General features: G+C 38.8%; 1 protein-coding gene across 3 annotated transcripts in view; it reads left to right on the plus strand.

Moving 5' to 3' along the window:
* The window catches only part of PPP1R9A (protein phosphatase 1 regulatory subunit 9A), a 558,902-nt gene that overhangs the window by 478,259 nt on the left and 58,690 nt on the right, over positions 1 to 21,953 (plus strand). For 2 of the 3 annotated variants that reach the window (XM_053714066.1, XM_053714065.1), the window contains exon 12: positions 2,086 to 2,124. The exons of the other annotated variant lie outside the window; for it this stretch is intronic. In XM_053714066.1, coding sequence (XP_053570041.1) covers positions 2,086 to 2,124 — 39 coding nt within the window. The remainder of the gene's footprint in view (positions 1 to 2,085; positions 2,125 to 21,953) is intronic. 3 annotated transcript variants of the gene reach the window in all.

Raw genomic sequence — 21,953 nt, forward strand, 5'->3', positions numbered from 1 at the left:
CTGGATCCGACCCTACTTCTTTGATTGTCTTTATCGCACCAGCTTGGATCAGCTCAAAGCCCTTACATACAAAGTATACTGTTGTAAAATCCGGGTGAAGCAAGAGCACCGCCCCCCCTACAGGAGATCCTGCAACGTCACAAACAGACATCGCAGCGCACCTGTGTTTAGCCTGAAGCGCTGCTGGAGTTTCTCACATCACGCCGGCTGGTTTGGAGCAGACAGCCCACCGAATCGATTTCGGTTTGACCGCGGAGGTCCCCCGGCATGCTTGAGTTCCTGTCTGAGGTACTACATGGTATACACTGATTCCGGGGGCGGTTAGGCTCCTTAAGGGTAAGTCCCGGACACAACAGTATTCACCTGTATGCACTTTGCACTTGCATCTATATATTGCATATTAGAAGAGGATTTCCCACATCTTTCCTATATTACTTTAATATATATACACACATCTAAATATATACTGTATATGCACTAAAACAAATGTATTGATAATGGAGGGACCTTTTGAACACAACTGTGAGAACATATGCCACAAATTACTATATATTAAGAAATTACTTTATTTAAAGATTGGAGCGATCAATTAGAGTTAGTGAATCAGCTTTACATAATAACATGGGAGCTGGTTGAGGGCTAGATTCCGAGTGGAGCAATACTCCCGCTCGTGCGCCAGTTGCGCTCAACTTCGGCTTTTTGTGCGCAAATTACAAGTTGAAAGTAAAAAAATTTCACGCGCTACCTCAACAAGTGCTTGCTTCACTGGAATTAAGGAGCCTAACCCAAACCATGAAAAACAGCTTCAAACCATCATCCCTCCTCCACAAAACTTTACAGTAGGCTCTATGCATTCTGGTAGATAGCATGTTCTTAGTATCCACCACACCCAGATTCTTCCATCAGACTGCCAGCTAGTGAAGTGGGATTCATAATTCCAGAGAACACGTTTCTACTGCTCCAGAGTCCACTGCTAACATTGCGAATGTTTATGTGAGGCTTGTTTACAGCTGCTCAACCATGGAAACCCATTTAATGAAGGTCCCGATGTGCAGACCTTCTTGGGTTGATGTTGCTTTTAGAGGTAGTTTAGAACTCTGTTGTGAGTGAGGCAATAGATGAGAGGTGATTTGTACTCGCAGAGCCCTTCAGAACTCACCGACTCCTCTCTGTGAGTTTGTTTGGTCTACCACTTCATGGCTGTGCTGTTGTTGTTCCCAAACATTTCCACTTCACAATAATAGCACTTACAGTGTACTTGTGCAGATCTACTGGGGCAGAATTTTTGAGAACAGAATTGTGACAAAGGTGCCATCCTATTACAGTGCCAGGTTTAGAGTCACTGAGATTTTCTATATAACCCATTGTTCTGCAAAAGTTTGTCTATGGAGATTTCATGGCTTTGTGCTAGATTGTATGCACCTGTTAGCAATAGGTGTGACTGAAACACCTAAACTTAATAATAGGTAGAAGTGTCCACATACTTTTAGCCACATAGTGTATTCTGCTTTAAACAGAGGAAAAGTGTTTACAGGAGGTTAAGGTTATAAAAGTTGAAAATCTTTTGGAAATTAGTTTTCTAAAGATTGAAATACAGATGTTGCTTTGCTCCACCCACAACCTCACTAATGACGCACCCAGTCTTCCTCATCACATCGTCAGAGCTGCCCTTCTGACGAGGCTTCACCCATAAAACCCTAGTGGTCCACCAGTCACAAGTCCCTTTCACTTCCCTGTCCCTAAACGCCTCTGGGATCACTGTGGATCCTTTGAAAGGTCATGCAAAACCCTTTTCATGTGAATTCTGATGTATCAGTATGGGGTCAAAATGATTAAAAGTGTGGTTCTATATCGTTATATGTAACTCTGTATGCTAAAATACTCACTTATTAATATGATAGTCATTTTGTATCCACATTGTTCATTCATGGTCCAGTTTTCAATACATTGCAGATTTTATTTTATTTTATTTTGGTTTACTAAAAATGTAGAGCATATCCTATAAAATGTAACTTTTTTCTTTTCTCATTTACCACATTATAATGTTTCTAACACATTAACTACTAATTTTGTACACATTTTCAGAAGGAGCAATGAAAGGAGGAGATCCTGATGATGTTTTTGGTAAGTTTAATACCGTTCAAATTACTTGTGTTTATATAAAATAATAACCCATGTACAGTTTGTTGCCAAAAAAGGGTGCAGCACACTGCTATAGTGTATGTCTTAATGTAAAGTAAAGGTAAAAAAATAAATCAAATGCTATTAAAGGTTTGTTTCTTATTTAAAGGAGCATGAAACCCACTTTATCTTCTTTCATGATTCAGATAGAGAATACAATTTGAAACAACTTTCCAATTTACTTTTATCTAATTGGCTTCAATCTGTTGGTATCCTTTGTTAAAGGAACAGCATGGGTGAGCTAATAACATAAGGCATGTATGTGCAGCCAGCAATCAGCAGCTACTTAGCTTAACTTGGTATGCTTTTTGATAAAGGATACCAAGAGAATTAAACAAATAGAGATAATAAAAGTAAAACAAAAAGCTGTTTAAAATGGCGTGCTCTCTCTAAATCATGCAAAAAAAATTGGGTTTCATATCCCTTTAAGGGATAACTATATAATGGCTGATATATTCAAGTTTTACAGCTGCTATTGGTTAACAGAGACATACCTCAAGAGTGGCAAGATATTATGACAATGAAAATATGTTTTAAACATGTATATATAGATCTTTTAAGTGATGGATGTAATCTCTCTCCAAACTAAAGAATGTTTGATTATCTGGCTCATAGAAAGTAATAAAGCTCTCTGGAAAACTGATATTTTTTCAGTTTCAATTAAAATAGAAGAAATGCAAGCTTCCGGGTGGCGGCCAAGATGGCTGCTCTTTACAAAGGCTGCAAGAGCTAGTTGACAAACCCACTGCCTATCATCTACTATAATGGTCATCTACCTTCCTACTTTACATTTTCGGACTCTACAGTACTTGCTGATCAAAATAAGCTGAGTATCGGAAAGGAAATTTCTGTCTCGAAGTACCGGAAAGGAAGGGTTTGCAGAGGTGGTCATTACGTGACAGAGGCCTACACATACACCCCCCCGGGAGATTAGAACATAGTGACAGGATTACACAACTTGAGTTGACCTTAATTGCTTTGAAGATACATATACTTGGAGAGCACAGAGGCTTAATAAGATTTAACATTTAACATCGTTGCGGGTTTATAACATGGTGCCTAACCCTAGAGACTTACTCCTCGCGCTTGGTGGACCATGCTGCTTTCAGCAGAAATCAAGTTAGAATTTTCCTCCACCTCTCCGAAGGAGTCCAGCCAAGAATTTCTGGAACTGAGCGATACACGGGAGCATTCAATTAGTACACATGAGACCCTCCCGTTGGTGACAGGGCCCAGCACTGATCTTTCACTAAAACTGTCTAGGACAAGCTACAGTCAGGATGTCCTCCTACAGAATGCTGCACGATACCAAATGATCTCTGTAAACCAAGCTTGAGATTGCATGGTAAGACATCTAACCAAAGATATACATGGCATGGTACATTATCACAGCACCAGATCATACAAAGACACAGTTTTCACAGAATAACAGCAATGCATGTTTATGCTCATGGGCTAAGCTCATATCATTCAGGGCCGATAACATGGATGTCGCTGAGGGATCCGGGTGGCTCAGCAGGCTAATATCATTGTCAGATTAATATCGCCCCCATGAAGACACCCATGCTTATAATTAACACAACTTGTTGTTTGCCAGAGACGGTAACTGTTCTGTTTTCTATTGACTTTACCAAGTTTGCTCATGGGACTTTTCACATATCTTGTTTGCCCCTCTGATGTTAAGGTTCATGGTAATGAAGCCCATATTGTCTCCACGCGGACTTTGGAACTGTGTTCCAGATATGGGGATATCTTAGCAAAAGTTTTTCGTTTGTATATGGTTACCTAATGTGTTCTATTATATTGGTCGTAGAAGTTAAGGTATATACCTAAGTTTCATTTGCACATATACCACTAAGATTATAAGCAAGGATACATTGGAGACTGGGAAAGGTAGGACTACTTGCACGGGTTACACTAGGGGATAACACAAGCAAATACCCTCACTAGACGGGTCTTTTATACAACATTATATTAAAGGGACATGAAACCCAATTTTTTTCTTTCATGATTTAGAAAGAGCATACAATTATAAACAACTTTCTAATTTACTTCTATTATCCATTTTGCTTCATTCTCTTGATATTATTTGCTGAAAAGCATATCTAGATATGCTTAGTAGCTGCTGATTGGTAGCTGCACATAGATGCCTCCTGTGATTGGTTCACCGTGTGCATTGCTATTTCTTCATTAAAGTATATCTAAAGAATGAAGCAAATTAGGTAATAGAAGTAAATTGGAATGTTGTTTAAAATTGTATTCTCTACCTTAATCATGAAAGAAAATGTTTGGGTATAGTGTCCCTTTAAGCTGACTAGTGAAATATGGGAGAGTTATATCAATCATACAGAATTCCCGTGAGACTGCCAGTGCCTAATACAAGAATGTCATGCTCCAGATTATGTAGTAACACATAGTGGTCTCCTACTCATCTGTGCTTCTTCTCACAATGTAACTCAACCCAGTATTGCCCGGAATTGTATCCACTGTTGCCTGTGGCCGGGGCAACTGGACCTATCCATAGGTGTCTTTAACTTGATAATGAGGTAGCATTTGAGTAGTGTAAATTGTCCTTAGTAATATGAGTCACACTGGTAGTGATGGCTTTGAAATGACCAGTCCAGGAGTTAAACAACTACAGCAGTTTACTCTCTTCCAATAGGTACCCAATCCCCACACCCCAAAATAAAGTCTCAGCCTTCCCACTATTTGAGATATATGAGCTTGCTGTTCCACAATTCACTACACAGACTCCGAGCAGGGCACTTCTGTTATGAGTATAGCCTCTGAGATAAAATATAATTTTATTTATGTGTATCCACTTTTACTATGCTTTAATTCCTGTTACTTATGTAAACCTCACAATTATGGGATTTATACCTAATATTACATGATAATCTCCTACACACTATATTGCTTTAAGCGGTGTTTATCTGCTAATAAATGCACCTTTTAAGTGACATTTGGACCCTAAGGGGTTCAAAATATAACTATCTTGTCTACTTAATTTCTCCTATATCAATTAGCACATATGAGTCTAGCTAAATAGTCATCAAGGTAAGCTATCAGTATCATAAAAAAGAGGTTTCAGAAGTCCATATTTTGTCAATTATCTGTATTTTTATTCTCATCATTGTTTATTGTTCGATTTAAATTTTGTCATTAATAGTACATGGTATTTATTGCATGTTTTCTTTTATGAAAAACCTTAATAAAAGATTATAAAAAAAATAGGAGAAATGCAAAGTGCAATGTAATTTGTAAAAGATACACATAAATACACAAAGTATGATCCTAATTTGTTAAAGTTACACAGAAACTGTGAAAGCATAACCAGAATTTGTAAAATAACAATCCTAAATACACTGCTGTATAAAAAATTGTAAATGTAATAAGAGTTAATCTGAAGTGCAAAGTGATATAAAATACAAAAGCACAAAGTGTAAGTGCAACAGAACTGTCATGTCATGCAGTAGGATCATTTAAGAATAGCTCCCCTGAGCAGAGAGGTTTTGTATATCAGGCCCAGAGTGACAAGAGGCTTATGTGTGTAACAGCTAACCACCAGTGAGCTCCAGCTAGCTTCTCTGGAACTGACTTTTACTTTGTGTTTAACCCCTTTTGCACGGGTTGTGCATTTTCTTATTGATCGTTAATGGCCCTCAGTGAATACTAAATAGCTACTAGCTTACAGCTGACATTTAGCCATGAAACCTTGCAGAAAGATAAAACTTTAAATAAGAGAAACGTGCACCAAAGAGTAAAAAAAAACCACTGCATCACTTGAAGAAACGCATATGGTGAACAAATGACAAATGGCATCCACCAATCACCTTCTAGCTCCCAGTAGTGAATTGCTGTTTCTGAGCTTACCTAGGTATGCAATTTAACAAAGGATACCAAGAGTACAAAGCAAAATTGATAATATAAGTAAATTGGAAAGTTGTTTAAAACTGCATGCTCTGCCTAAATCATGAAAGTTTAAATTTGGCTTTACTGTGCCTTTACATATATTTTATTGTACAAATTGTGTTATCATTTTAATAGTAGAAAACATATTAATACAAAACAGCTTGGATTTGTTGCATATGGTATAAGGGGCTCTACTAATCAATTTGTACTGTCATAACCTTTGCATTGCATATCCTCTCAGTGCAAGGCTGAAGGAAATTATCATATATGATTGGATAAATTTATTTTTTTAACATTCATTTCCATTAGGGTTCTGCTGTCTGTTAATTCTCCTCTCCATTATTTCGCTAGTACAACGTCTCTTTTTGTTTAGAGCAATTTATCCGTTCTCCTGGCAACAGATGTGCTTATCAGAGAGCAAGTGCGTTACATAGACACCAGCAATTTGACATTTATTAATAACTAGTCCTAATGCCCGTGTACACGGGCCATTTTTTTCAGTACAGCGGTCCCACCCCTTGCTTTCTCTCTCCCCTCTCTTTTACTCTCTCTCTTTCCCCTCTCTTTTACTCTCTCTCTCTCCCCCCTCTCTTTTGCTCTTTCTCTCTCCCCCCTCTCTTTTGCTCTCTATCTCCCCCCTCTCTTTTGCTCTCTCTCTTCCCCCTCTCTTTTGCTCTCTTCCCCCTCTCTTTTGCTCTCTCTCTCCCCCTCTCTTTTGCTCTCTCTCTCCCCCCTCTCTTTTGCTCTCTCTCCCCCTCTTTTGCTGTCTCTCTCCCTCTCTTTTGCTCTCTCTCTCCCCCCTCTTTTGCTGTCTCTCTCCCTCTCTTTTGCTCTCTCTCTTCCCCCCCTTTCGTTTGCTGTCTCTCTCTCCCCCCTCTTCTGCTCTCTCTATTCACCCTCTTTTGTTCTCTCTATCCCCCCTCTTTAGAGCTCTCTGTCTCTCGGCAGCCCCGGGATCAGGCCCCGCCCACGTCACGCTCACCCCGCCAGTGTAACGCCCGGTCACGCCCACATCACACCCGCCCGGACACGTCCACTTTACCACACAACGCCAGGTCAGTTAGAAGGCCAGGTGTGTTTGTCCTCGTGCGCAGTCTCTACTGCGCATGACAGCTTCGGACAAACACACTTTTATTATATAGGATTTAAACATGACTGCACTGCCAAAAGTGAATGATGCCAAGCCAAAGTGTTGCTATTTTGTCTTGTGATCAAAAGTCATTAGGAAACAGTGTTCTACCCAGGACCTTTTTAGTGGGTGCACTACCGGCTGATTTTACTGACCACCTGGCTACAATGGCAGCAAGTTAATTTTTAAAGTGATGGTAAATATAACTGATTCCCTAATAAGATCTCAAATCTAAGCTCTATTTTAAGTGATTGCTCCTGATATTTCATTCAGTTATAAAAGTTTATAAAGACAACAAAGGGAAATTCTTGAAGTCACAGTAAAGTCAAAATTAAACCTTCATGATTTGGATAGCGCATGTCGTTTTAAAGTTTCTAATTTACCTCTGTTATCAAATTTGCTTTCTTCTCTTGGTATCTCTTATTGAAGAGTAAAACTAGGTAGGATCATAAGAGTACCAATGTTTATCAAACTGTCCTCCCTAGATCCTTGCTGTTGTCTCTGCTTCGTCTTGTAAGATCAGGGGATCCACAAGAAATTTGTACTAAACAGATTTTATCTTTGGAAAATGAGGATAACGTGACAAGTGAGGTAGCATAAGTCTACTCTTGGTGCCACACATGACATAGGTATCTTACACCTGGTGTCAGAGATGGAAATTCGAAAATTACAAAATTACATTAAAAAAACTTTAAATAACATTCGATAATAGAATATTCGTTCTTATCAACATTCGATTATGTAAATTAGATTTCTACAATGACATTTAAATTTGAATATAAACACATTCGCCCATCCCTAATATATATATATATATATATACACACAGTCGTATGCAAAAGTTTAGTCACCCCTGACAATTTCCATAATTTTACTGTGTCCTTCAGTTATTTGATAGATCAAAATTAAATTGCTGATCCAAACACCCATTTATTTATAAATGAAAATCATGGAAATTGTCAGGGGTACCTAAACTTTTGCATACGACTGTATAAACGTGTGTGTATTTTCAAATAAAAAGAGCATTTATTCTATGTGAAGAACATAGGAATTTAAAGTATTCCTAACACACCTTCGGCTTTAACGCATTTGATTGAGCACAGTGTTATAGGCATTTCTTCACCACGCCCCATAGAAGAGGCCCATTTATCAACTCCGTATGGAGCTTGTGGGCCCGTGTTTCTGGCGAGTCTTCAGACTCACCAGAAACAACAGTTATGAAGCAGCGGTCTAAAAACCGCTGCTCCATAACCCTGTCCGCCTGCTGGTGGCCGATTGGCCGCGAGTCTGCAGGGGGCGACGTTGCACCAGCAACTCTCTGCATTCAGCGAGGTCTTGCAGACCTGATCCGCACTGTCGGATCAGGTCCGCAAGACCTTTGATACATAGGCCTCGAAGTATTTGGGCTTGAGATAGCACAGTTGCAATGTCCAAAGTCTAGAAGTCAGTGTACCTGAGTCTTTTGCCTACGCGCTACCTTTTTATTTTCAACATGTAATACGCAAGCTAATTTGGCAACGCTAATTTTGTTACTTTTGAGTGCTGTTATCGCTGCGAAAAATAATTAGCACACCACTTGTAATCTGGCCCTAGATGTTTTATAATCCAAACTGAAAGTTATTACCTTAAGAAGTTAATTAAAATATTCTATGAAAATATTGCTAATACAAGGACATAAGTTACAGTTTGATTCAGTTTGTGTTGGAGTGAATTACTCTTTGTGTGTTTTATGTTACAACTTGATTTGAGCTTTGTCTCTTGATAAGTTAACTGCGTAGTAAGTTTTGAACATATTTTACCACGTACTGATAGCTAAAGTTGACATTTTAAAAAGGTTATATTGTTCCACGCATATATTTACAATCAAAAAGCTTTTGCTGTCGTGAGTTGCACAGTTGGAAAAACATAATGTGCCACTTTCCAGTCCATTAGAAAAATAATACACAACATTGTATACATGCTTGTGTTATTTTTACTTACATTTCTATACTGTGAGTTTATAAACTGATAAAAACATGTAATTTAAGGGTGTTGTTTTAGCATACACACTGGCCTTTATGGTGTTTTCAAAGGTTTTTGCTGACCTTTATGGAAGAAAGTTATAAGTAGCCAATGGCAAAACAACTGCACTATCCGAAGAAGTTTTGTGAAAAGCTATTTATAAGTGCTTTTATTTTAATAGTTAATGCTTAACCATCTTCTGTGTAGCCTGCTGCCTGTCTTAAAACTCTTCCAATAGCTTTTCATTTTTTTATAAGGAATTATATATAGGGGATAATTCACCATAAAATAAACAGTGATACTATGTATTCCAAAAAAAGAAAAGGCAGTTTGGGACTTCCCAGTGTAATGAAATACAAACAGGCTACCTATTACTTTACAGAGAATAAAAGACTGACATTTGGACTTTTGATGCTAAATTATGGGTTCAATTAGAAGTTTTAATATTACTAATTCAGACTAAGTGCTCGTTTTCATTAAGTCGGTAAAATGGAGCCATAAGCTGCTGACAGCTAAAAATAGTTTAAGACTCCAATTTAGTATCAGGTTTCCATTTAAATATGTTGTGCATTGCGTGCAGTTGCTCTTTTCGTGTAGGTTTAAGTTAACGCTGTGCTAACACTTCCATCCAACATTAGATTTTTGAACATCGCACCTAGCAAATTCATTGCTATGGTAACCCAACCTTACACTATAAAATTTACGTTTAATAGCTGCGCTGTTTATTATTATTTTTTAACTAATACAGTCTCTCTCTCCATGTTTATCTTTGACTATTCCCTTTTCTGTCTTTCTCTGCTCCTTTCTCTATACTTCCCATTTGTTTTCCTTTATCAACCTAATTTGTCTCCCACTGTTCCCCTCCCTATTTTGCAATCTCTACCCTTCTCACCTCCATTCTGTTTTTTTCTCTTGCTATCCTACTCTATAATAAAGATGGCTGAAGCTGATATTTTTCTTGGGAAAGTTAATGTAGGAAAGAAAAACAAACCTTTTTTCTAATACTGTAAGAGGTATTAGCCATTACCAATAGTTTTCCTATAAAATGAACACAGTATTAATGCAGAAGATTGTAACATCATTAAAAACTAGAAAACTCAACTGTTTATGCCGAGTGCACTAGAGGCAAAAAGGTAGCAGCTCAATAACCAAGCAAGCAGTTCTAATAGTAATTTATAAACTATAAGGCCTCTATTTATCAAAGGTCTTGCGGACCTGATCCGACAGTGTGGATCAGGTCCGCAAGACATCGCTGAATGCGGAGAGCAATACGCTCTCCGCATTTAACATTGCACCGGCAGCTCACAAGAGCTGCTGGTGCAACGCCGCCCCTGCTGACTCGCGGTCAATCGGCCGCCAGCAGTGAGGTGTCAATCAACCTGATCATACTCGATCGGGTTGAATTGTGGTGATGTCTGTCCGCCTGCTCAGAGCAGACGGACAGGTTATGGAGCAGCGGTATTTAGACCACTGCTTCATAACTGCTGTTTCTGGCGAGCATGCAGGCTCGCCAGAAACACGGGGCATCAAGCTCCATTCGGAGCTTGATAGATAGGCCCCTAAGGGTCAGACAATGGACAAGTTGCATATTATATCATGTAGATTATAAAGATCCAAATCCAGAAGCTTGTGAAGCACCAAAAATCATAAGAATAGGTGAATGTTTACTATCCTTGGGTTTAAAGGGACATGAAACTCATTTTTATTTCATGATTCAAATAGAGCATACAGTTTAAAAGAACTTTCCAATTTACTTCTATTATCAATTTTGCTTAATTCTCTTGGTATCCTTTCTTGAAGGAATAGCAATGAACTACTTGGAGCTAGTAAGCCAATCACATGATGCATAAATGTGCAGCCACCAATCAGCAGCTAGTTCCCAGCTCCTGAGTCTCCCTAGGTATACTTTTTAACTAAAGATACCAAGAGAATAATGTAATGTATATACTGTAAATGAAACAAATTGGAAAGTTGTTTAAAATGGCATGCTCTATCTGAAACATGAAATAATCATTTTGGGTTGCTTGTCCCTTTAAGTATGTCATAAGTTACTATTAAAAGCTAAACATAGGGAAACGGCAGTCAAGTCTTCCATTTGCAAGTATGCTACATATATCCCTAACTTATATCTCTTCATATTAGTGAATGCCTACTCTGCACTGTCAGAAAGCTGCACTTATCTGTGTCTATATAGACATATTCCTGCTTGTACTCTCTATAACATATTTCTGGAGGTGCAGATCCTGTGTTTGAAAGACTACCCCCAGTCTATTAAAATGTATTGCGGCAGAAACACAGAATGCCAGGTATCTGCAGGCAAGCCTAATAACTTCTGCTATTACACCTTTAAGTACTTGCATATTCAGCATGAGTAATGTCACAGCTCCCACTGCTAGAAACTGAAATGGGCTCTCTTCCTGTAGCTGAATTTCCCACTTAGCTGAAATACAAAGTGACATAAACAAGAACGCTGCAGGATAATTTATTGCTACTTTAGCACAACCATTTTTGTTACAATAATATGTATAGGTCACTGGTTGGGCTAAATGCCTTATAGTCCTGTATTGACCCATTAAAGCCACTAGATGGAGATGCTCTTAATACTAATTATGGAAGAAAAAATGGAAAGAGAAAAGGAAGCCAAAATTGCTATCTGATGGATTTTTTAAAATATTTATTTCTGTATGGTAATGAAAAACATAAAGATTACAAGAGGGGCAATATTTGTTTTTATTTTTGGGGAGCATTCTAAATGGTGGGGCAGAACTCATGCTGCCCAAATGGACAATCCTCAACTGGTTGGATGCCCAGAGTAGGTATATAATAACAAATGCTCAAGATTTATATCAAGGAGAAATTAAGACAATACCCAGCAGATGAGTTAATTTGTGAAAGTAAGAATTTTTTATATTTGCAATGTTTTCATTTGTTATTTATGTTTAAAATGAAAATAACTAAAAAAACAAACAGATTTTACACGTGCTGTCTTTGCACCGTGTATATTGTGTTAATACAATGATTTTTACCCTTTATAAACTACACATATGGTTCATGCACACACACAAACATCACTGCATAATATTTATGACACATCATTTTTTTAATGGTATTTGATACAATAAAAGGAGGGAGAGATGACTAAAGAGAGAGACAGTGCTAGTGACATAGGAGGGGGAGAGATAAAGGCAGAAACTGGAAGACTGACAGAGGCAGGATGTTATGGGTAATTCTTATAATTATGTCTCTTGGTTAAGGGTGGACAAACCCAAAGTGTTATCTGTTCACTGCATGATCTCAAGATGATATAATAAATGTTCTTTTCATAAAAAGGAGAAGTGCAACAGAGCTCTCATTGATTTGAAAATGAATGCTGACAAAGCACTGATTGTCATGGCGTGTGTAACTTGGATTAAACCCTGCATTGTAATAATGTGCTAGTCTATGAAATTCTGTTTATTTTGCTGTAAATTGTTACTTTTCTGTAACGGTTTACAATTCCTTTAAAAAGCATCTTGATTTTGGGGTGGCCTCAATACCACATGGATGCGTTATATGATTTCTATGGCATTGAGCATTCCAACCTGTGCATAATAGCTCATCTTCAGGGAGCCCTCAGGGATACAGGCTAAGGAAATCAACATCTGATTATTCACCTCTTGAGCCATGAGGAAAAAGTGGACTGGGCCATTCAACTGATTACTGCAAGAGGCCAAGAAGTATAAACCACACAACATCTTTGCCAAACCAAGTACAGCAGTACTAGTACGAGATAATGTCTTCAAGTTTTTGTACTGATAGCTTCCCCCAGCAAGGGAAGTAAGGCATCTGTAATGCTTTAAGGTGTTAATATTGTGTTATTTATTTTTAAGTCCCTTGAGCCCTCAATATTTTCTGGAGCTGCACCATTTTTCTATAGGCTATCCCTTGCGTTGCCACCAGTGTGAGATGGAGAGTTTGATGAAAGTGAATGACACAGACTTATGGAAAGCCAACAGAAAAATGATACAAAAAACTTCACAAAATATAAATAATACATAGAGCAGAAGAGAGACATCAGGAGATAGAAATACTGAGAAAACAGGAGAGCTACATACAAAGAAAGAAGTAGACGGCCATGAACAAAAGATAGAAAGGAGAAAGACTGGAAAGAAAAGTGCCAGCAATACTGAAAAGTACAAAATGGAGCCGGAGAGAATATGAATATTGCAAGTTAAGATAACACTAAAATTTAATAAGTTAAGACCTAGTATTGAAAAATACGTTTTTTTTTTACTTTGACAAGAGGGAGAAACAGCCAATAGGAACCAAACCACCAGCACTATGTAAATCTATAGCAGCATTCTCTACAGCTGCTGGTAAATGCCTGTTGGGAGTATGTGAGTTATATTTTCCACAATAGTATTTAATATAAATCTTTTATCCCTTTGGAAAAACAGGAAGGCAAGACAGAGAAGAAAAGAACAGGATTTTCAAGGGTCATATCCATGAAAAAATCTAAACTTTTTAAATTCACTAGCAAAATGACAGTTCTAAACACTTGGAGGCCTATCTATCAAGCCGTCAACTTTCTTGCATTCAACGGCACCAATACGCTCCCCTAACATCGCCTAACATCACGGCCGCGGACCTGAATACAATCTCCATATTTATTAAAAAAAGGAGGCAAAAAGCAGCGCACCAAGCACGGGGCTACGAGCAGCAGACTGTTGTTAACTAGCAGTCATCGATCTTGCTGCTATTCGACTTTTTACCAACTTTATTTATACCCTGTCACTAAACACTGCCACTATACTAAAATGTTTAACCCCTATCCCGCTGCTTCTTGGAGCCTGCTGCAACTAAATAAAAGTATTAACCCCTATGCCGCTGCTCCCGGACCCCACCGCAACTAAATAAAATGTATTAACCCCTATCCCGCTGCTCCCGGACCACACTGCAACTAAATTAAAGTATTAACCCCTATCCTGCTGCTCCCAGACCCCACCGTAACTAAATAAAAGTATTAACCCCTATCCCGCCGCTCCCGGACCCTACCACAACTAAATAAAAGTATTAATCCCTAAACCCCTGGCCTCCCACATCACTACCACTAACTTAACCTATTAACCCCTAAACCACCAGTCCCCCCACATCGCCATAAACTAAATTAAGCTATTAACCTCTTAACCTAACAACCCGCTTACTTTACATTAAAATTACAACATCCCTATATTATAATAAATTTAAACTTACCTTTAGAATTAAAATAAACTATTAGACTATTACTAACCTACCCTAACCATTATCCTACAAATACATTAAACTACCAATTAAATTAACTATATTACATATTTAAAAACCTAACCCTACTCAAATTATTTAAATCTACAATTAAAAATTTCTAAATTGCAAAAAAATAAACAATTTTACAAAAAATAAAAAATAATTTTTAGAGTAGGGTCTGGGCAGTAAAAGAGCTAAATGCCCTTTTAAGGGCAATGCCAATACAAATGCCCTTTTCAGGGCAATGGGGAGCTTAGGTTTTTTAGATAGGGTTTTATTTGGGGGGGTTGGTTGTGTGGGTGGTGGGTTTTACTGTTAGGGGGGTGTTTGTATTTTTATTTCACAGGTAAAAGAGCTGATTTCTTTGGGGCAATGCCCTGCAAAAGGCCCTTTTAAGGGCCATTGGTAGTTTATTGTAGGCTAGGGTTTTTTGTTTTTTTGGGGGGGGCTTTTTATTTTGATAGGGCTATTAGATTAGGTGTAATTCTTTGTTATTTTTTTGTAACTTAGGCCTAGATTTAGAGTTGGGTGGTAGCCGTCAAAACCAGCGTTAGAGGCTCCTAACGCTGGTTTTGGGCTACCGCCGGTATTTAGTGTCAGTCATTAAAGGGTCTAACGCTCACTTTCCAGCCGCGACTTTTCCATACCGCAGATCCCCTTACGTCAATTGCGTATCCTATCTTTTCAATGAGATCTTCCTAACGCTGGTATTTAGAGTTGTGGTTGAAGTGAGCGTTAGAAATCTAACGACAAAACTCCAACCGCAGAAAAAAGTCAGTAGTTAAGAGCTTTCTGGGCTAACGCCGGTTTATAAAGCTCCTAACTACTGTGCTCTAAAGTACACTAACACCCATAAACTACCTATGTACCCCTAAACCGAGGTCCCCCCACATCGCCGCCACTCGATTACATTTTTTAACCCCTAATCTGCCGACCGCCACCTACGTTATACTTATGTACCCCTAATCTGCTGCCCCTAACACCGCCGACCCCTATATTATATTTATTAACCCCTAACCTGCCCCCCACAACGTCGCCGCCAGCTACCTACAATAATTAACCCCTAATCTGCCGACCGCAAAGCACCGCCACCTACGTTATCCTTATGTACCCCTAATCTGCTGCCCCTAACACCACCGACCCCTATATTATATTTATTAACCCCTAATCTGCCCCCCTCAACATCGCCTCCACCTGCCTACACTTATTAACCCCTAATCTGCCGAGCGGACCGCACCGCTACTATAATAAAGTTATTAACCCCTAATCCGCCTCACTCCCGCCTCAATAACCCTATAATAAATAGTATTAACCCCTAATCTGCCCTCCCTAACATCGCCGACACCTAACTTCAATTATTAACCCCTAATCTGCCGACCGAATCTCGCTGCTACTGTAATAAATGGATTAACCCCTAAAGCTAAGTCTAACACTAACACCCCCCTAAATTAAATATAATTTAAATCTAACGAAATAAATTAACTCTTATTAAATAAATTATTCCTATTTAAAGCTAAAAACTTACCTGTAAAATAAACCCTAATATAGCTACAATATAAATTATAATTATATTATAGCTATTTTAGGATTTATATTTATTTTACAGGTAACGTTGTATTTATTTTAACCAGGTACAATAGATATTAAATAGTTAAGAACTATTTAATAGCTAAAATAGTTAAAATAATTACAAAATTACCTGTAAAATAAATCCTAACCTAAGTTACAATTAAACCTAACACTACACTATCAATAAATAAATTAAATAAAATACCTCCAATTACCTACAATTAAACCTAACACTACACTATCAATACATTAATTAAATACAATGCCTACAAATAACTACAATTAAATAAACTAACTAAAGTACAAAAAATAAAAAAGAACTAAGTTACAAAAAATAATAAAATATTTACAAACATTAGAAAAATATTACAACAATTTTAAACTAATTACACCTACTCTAAGCCCCCTAATAAAATAACAAAGACCCCCAAAATAAAAAAATGCCCTACCCTATTCTAAATTAAAAAAGTTCAAAGCTCTTACCAGCCCTGAAATGGGCCCTTTGCGGGGCATGCCCCAAAGAATTCAGCTCTTTTGCCTGTAAAAAAAACACATACAATACCCCCCCCCAACATTACAACCCACCACCCACAGACCCCTAATCTAACCCAAACCCCCCTTAAATAAACCTAACACTAAGCCCCTGAAGATCTTCCTACCTTATCTTCACCTCGCCGGGTATCACACCGATCCGTCCTGGCTCCAAAATCTTCATCCAACTCAAGCGGGGGCTGGCGATCCATAATCCTGCGGCTGAAGAGGTCCAGAAGAGGCTCCAATGTCTTCATCCTATCCGGGAAGAAGAGGCGATCCAGACCGGCAACCATCTTGATCCAAGCGGCATCTTCCATCTTCATCCGATGAGGAACGGCTCCATCGTGAAGACCTCCAGCGCGGATCAATTTTCTTCCTCCGGAATCAGCCAATCAGAATCAAGTTCAATCCGATTGGCTGATCCGATCAGCCAATCAGATTGAGCTCGCATTCTATTGGCTGTTCCGATCAGCCAATAGAATGCAAGCTCAATCTGATTGGCTGATCGGATCAGCCAATCGGATTGAACTTGATTCTGATTGGCTGATTCCATCAGCCAATCAGAATTTTCCTACCTTAATTCCGATTGGCTGATAGAATCCTATCAGCCAATCGGAATTTGAGGGACGCCATCTTGAATGACGTCCCTTAAAGGAACCGTCATTCTTCAGTTGGACGTCGGAGGAAGAAGATTGATCTGCGCTGGAGGTCTTCACGATGGAGCCGTTCCTCATCGGATGAAGATAGAAGATGCCGCTTAATTCCGATTGGCTGATAGAATCCTATCAGCCAATCGGAATTCGAGGGACGCCATCTTGGATGACGTCCCTTAAAGGAACCGTCGTTCTTCAGTTGGACGTCGGAGGAAGAAGATTGATCCGCGCTGGAGGTCTTCATGATGGAGCCGTTCCTCAGCGGATGAAGATAGAAGATGCCGCTTGGATCAAGATGGTTGCCGGTCTGGATCGCCTCTTCTTCCCGGATAGGATGAAGACTTTGGAGCCTCTTCTGGACCTCTTCAGCCGCAGGATTATGGATCGCCAGCCCCCGCTTGGGTTGGATGAAGATTTTGGAGCCAGGATGGATCGGTGTGATACCCGGCGAGGTGAAGATAAGGTAGGAAGATCTTCAGGGGCTTAGTGTTAGGTTTATTTAAGGGGGGTTTGGGTTAGATTAGGGGTATGTGGGTGGTGGGTTGTAATGTTGGGGGGGGGTATTGTATGTGTTTTTTTTACAGGCAAAAGAGCTGAATTCTTTGGGGCATGCCCCGCAAAGGGCCCTTTTCAGGGCTGGTAAGGTAAAAGAGCTTTGAACTTTTTTAATTTAGAATAGGGTAGGGCATTTTTTTATTTTGGGGGTCTTTGTTATTTTATTAGGGGGCTTAGAGTAGGTGTAATTAGTTTAAAATTGTTGTAATATTTTTCTAATGTTTGTAAATATTTTATTATTTTTTGTAACTTAGTTCTTTTTTATTTTTTGTACTTTAGTTAGTTTATTTAATTGTAGTTATTTGTAGGCATTGTATTTAATTAATGTATTGATAGTGTAGTGTTAGGTTTAATTGTAACTTAGGTTAGGATTTATTTTACAGGTAATTTTGTAATTATTTTAACTATTTTAGCTATTAAATAGTTCTTAACTATTTAATAGCTGTTGTACCTGGTTAAAATAAATACAAAGTTGCCTGTAAAATAAATATAAATCCTAAAATAGCTATAATATAATTATAATTTATATTCTAGCTATATTAGGGTTTATTTTACAGGTAAGTATTTAGCTTTAAATAGGAATAATTTATTTAATAAGAGTTAATTTATTTTGTTAGATTTAAATTGTATTTAATTTAGGGGGGTGTTAGGGTTAAAGTTAGACTTAGCTTTAGGGGTTAATAAATTTATTAGAGTAGCGGTGAGCTCCTGTCGGCAGATTAGGGGTTAATACTTGAAGTTAGGTGTCGGCAATGTTAGGGAGGGCAGATTAGGGGTTAATACTATTTATTATAGGGTTATTGAGGCGGGAGTGAGGCGGATTAGGGGTTAATACATTTATTATAGTAGCGCTCAGGTCCGGTCGGCAGATTAGGGGTTAATAAGTGTAGTTAGGTGGAGGCGACGTTGGGGGCGGCAGATTAGGGGTTAATAAATATAATATAGGGGTCAGCGATGTTAGGGCAGCAGATTAGGGGTACATAGGGATAATGTAGGTGGCGGGGGTGTACTGAGCGGCAGATTAGGGGTTAAAAATAATATGCAGGGGTCAGCGATAGCGGGGGCGGCAGATTAGGGGTTAATAAGTGTAAGGTTAGGGGTGTTTAGACTCGGGGTACATGTTAGAGTGTTAGGTGCAGACGTAGGAAGTGTTTCCCCATAGGAAATAATGGGGCTGCGTTAGGAGCTGAACGGGGCTTTTTTGCAGGTGTTAGGTTTTTTTTCAGCTCAAACAGCCCCATTGTTTCCTATGGGGGAATCGTGCACGAGCACGTTTTTGAAGCTGGCCGCGTCCGTAAGCACCGCTGGTATCTAGAGTTGCAGTGGCGTTAAATTATGCTCTACGCTCCCTTTTTGGAGCCTAACGCACTGAAAACCCTGCCATTATGTGAACTCTAAATACCAGCGGTATTTAAAAGGTGTGGGGGAAAAAAAGCATGCGTTAGCTACGCGGGTCGTTACCGACAAAACTCTAAATCTAGGCGACTGTGTTTTTTATTTTTTGTAACTTAATGTTTATTTTTTTGTAATTTAGAAATTTTTAATTGTAGATTTAAATAATTTGAGTAGGGTTAGGTTTTTAAATATGTAATATAGTCAATTTAATTGGTAGTTTAATGTATTTTTAGTATAATAGGGTAGGTTAATTAATAGTTTAATATAGTTTAATTTAATTGTAGGATAATAGTTAGGGTAGGTTAATTATTAGTTTAATATAGTTTATTTTAATTCTAAAGGTAAGTTTAAATTTATTATTAGATAGGGATGTTGTAATTTTAATGTAAAATTAGCAGGTTGTTAGGCTAAGGGGTTAATAGCTTAATTTAGTTTATAGCGGTTTAGGGGTTAATAGGTTTAGTTAGTGTTAGTGATATGGGAGGCCAGGGGTTTAGGGGCTAATACTTTTATTTAGTTGCGGTGGGGTCTGGTAACGGCGGTATGGGGTTAATACTTTTATTTAGTTGCGGTGGGGTTTGGTAACGGCGGTATGGGGTTAATATTTTTATTTAGTTGCGGTGGGGTCGGGGAGCAGCGGGATAGGGGTTAATACATTTTATTAAGTGGCGGCGATGTCGGAGCGGTAGATTAGGGGTGTTTAGACTCGGGGCTTATTTCTACCATAGAAATCAATGGGATATCTGGCAGCAGCGAACATAAGCTTTCGCTGCTTTCATACTCCCATTGATTCCTATGGCATCCACGGCCTCCAGGGTGGCGGATTGAAAACCAGGTACGCTGGGCCGGAATAGCCGCGAGCGTACCGGTTAACTATTTGATAACTTTAAAAAAGTGTCAAATAGTGCAGAATGTGTATTTGGAACATCTGTAATGATGTAAGCATCGATCTGTGTCAGATTAAGACCGTCGGAACGTATGTAACGTCACAGATTTCAAATTTTGCCGGTCTGTAGGCTTTGATAACTAGGTCGAATGAAGCTTGCCACAATTACGCTGCAGAATTCTGCGTTCTTCAGGTTGACGACTTGATAAATATCCCTATTGGGCCTAGTTTCCATTACTGTTGTAAACTTTACATTGTTTGCAATACAGTGGTTAAATGTGGATAGATGGTTTGCGCACAGACACATACATATATATTCAAAATACTTTAATGCCCCTTTAAATGCTATTCCACTATAAGACTATGGGGCATATTTATCAAGCTCCTATTGGAGCTTGATGCCCCGTGTTTCTGGTGAGCCTGCAGGCTCCCAAGAGACAGCAGTTATGAAGCTGCGGTCACAAAGAACGCTGCTCCATAACCTGTCCGCCTGCCCTGAGCACGATCGGGTTGATTGACACCCCTCAGCTGGCGGCCGATTGGCTGCGAGTCTGCAGGGGGCGGCGTTGCACCAGCAGCTCTTGTGAGCTGCTGGTGCAATGCTGAATACGGCGAGCGTATTGCTCGCCGTACTCAGCGAGGTCTGGCGGACCTGATCCGCAGTGTCGGATCAGGTCCGCCAGACCTTGATAAATATGGGCCTATGGGTTAGATTTATTAAAGGTCGAGCGGACATGAGTCGCTGTAGCATATCATGTCCACTCGACCTCGCTAAAAGCAGACAGCATACGCTGTCAGCATTTATCATTGCACAAGCATTTCTAGTGAAATGCTTGTGCAATGATGCACCCTGCTCACCGGCAGCCAATTGGCTGCTAGCAGGAGGTGTCAATCATTAATCCTTTATAAATCTACCCCTATGATTTGAAATGAAACATATTCAAGACTTGTAGTTAAATCAAGGGCTAGATTCAATTGGAAGTGAAGAGATTTTCATCAGTTTTCTATTTAAAATCCTTCATTAGATTCTATGAGCTATAGCTCATTCAGAGTGCAAAATTGGAGCTGCTATTATATTTTAGGCCGTATCATAATCAAATTGCTATTATTTAGTGACAGTGGGCAATTAATTTTAAGCACACTGACCCCAGGCCCCCTACTTCAGCTTTGCTACATGGCCACAGACTGTGGGTGAAACACCACTCAGAATAATCATTCCCTCCAATGTCCAAGTGACCCAAAAGGACCTCTCCAAAACAAACCTCTCCTAACTCCATAAGGATTTCCATAAATGCCCCCTATCACAAACCATATAACACCAAAAGTACACCTTAATACTCAAGAGCCCCCAACATCTAATGGCTTACCCTCTGACCACAGCTGATCCCAATGAATTAGTTGCTTACAACCTATTAGTGGTCAGGGACAAGCCCCTACAAACATTATAAAAGAAGTTTTAAAAAACTGAAAAATTCATTTAATAAACAAACTGCTCCTGTGACATCTGCTGGTCTCTTGAATGAGTTATAAACCCCTTCAGTGATGAACCAAATACATATTTAAAAAATATATACAGGTAGTTGTATCCATTGTAACATTTTAGAATATCAGAATGAGGGCCACCACAAAGAAAAAAACAACAACTTGAAAAACACTGAAGAAAATATTTAAACTCACAAGTAAATGCTGCCAAATTCTTCCCATGGGACTCAATTCAGAAATGAACGTCACTTCAAGGTTCAGACATTATTTTAGTTAAATCCTAGAAGTAACTTCAACTAAAATTTTAGACTTGGCTTGTAAGTTGCAGACAGAGAGGAGGTCTCTGTCCTTGAACACAATTAATATCTGAGGTTAGGTTAATCTGATAAATGAA

Source organism: Bombina bombina, chromosome 5 (genome assembly GCF_027579735.1).
Source record: "Bombina bombina isolate aBomBom1 chromosome 5, aBomBom1.pri, whole genome shotgun sequence".
Classification (NCBI taxonomy): domain Eukaryota; kingdom Metazoa; phylum Chordata; class Amphibia; order Anura; family Bombinatoridae; genus Bombina; species Bombina bombina.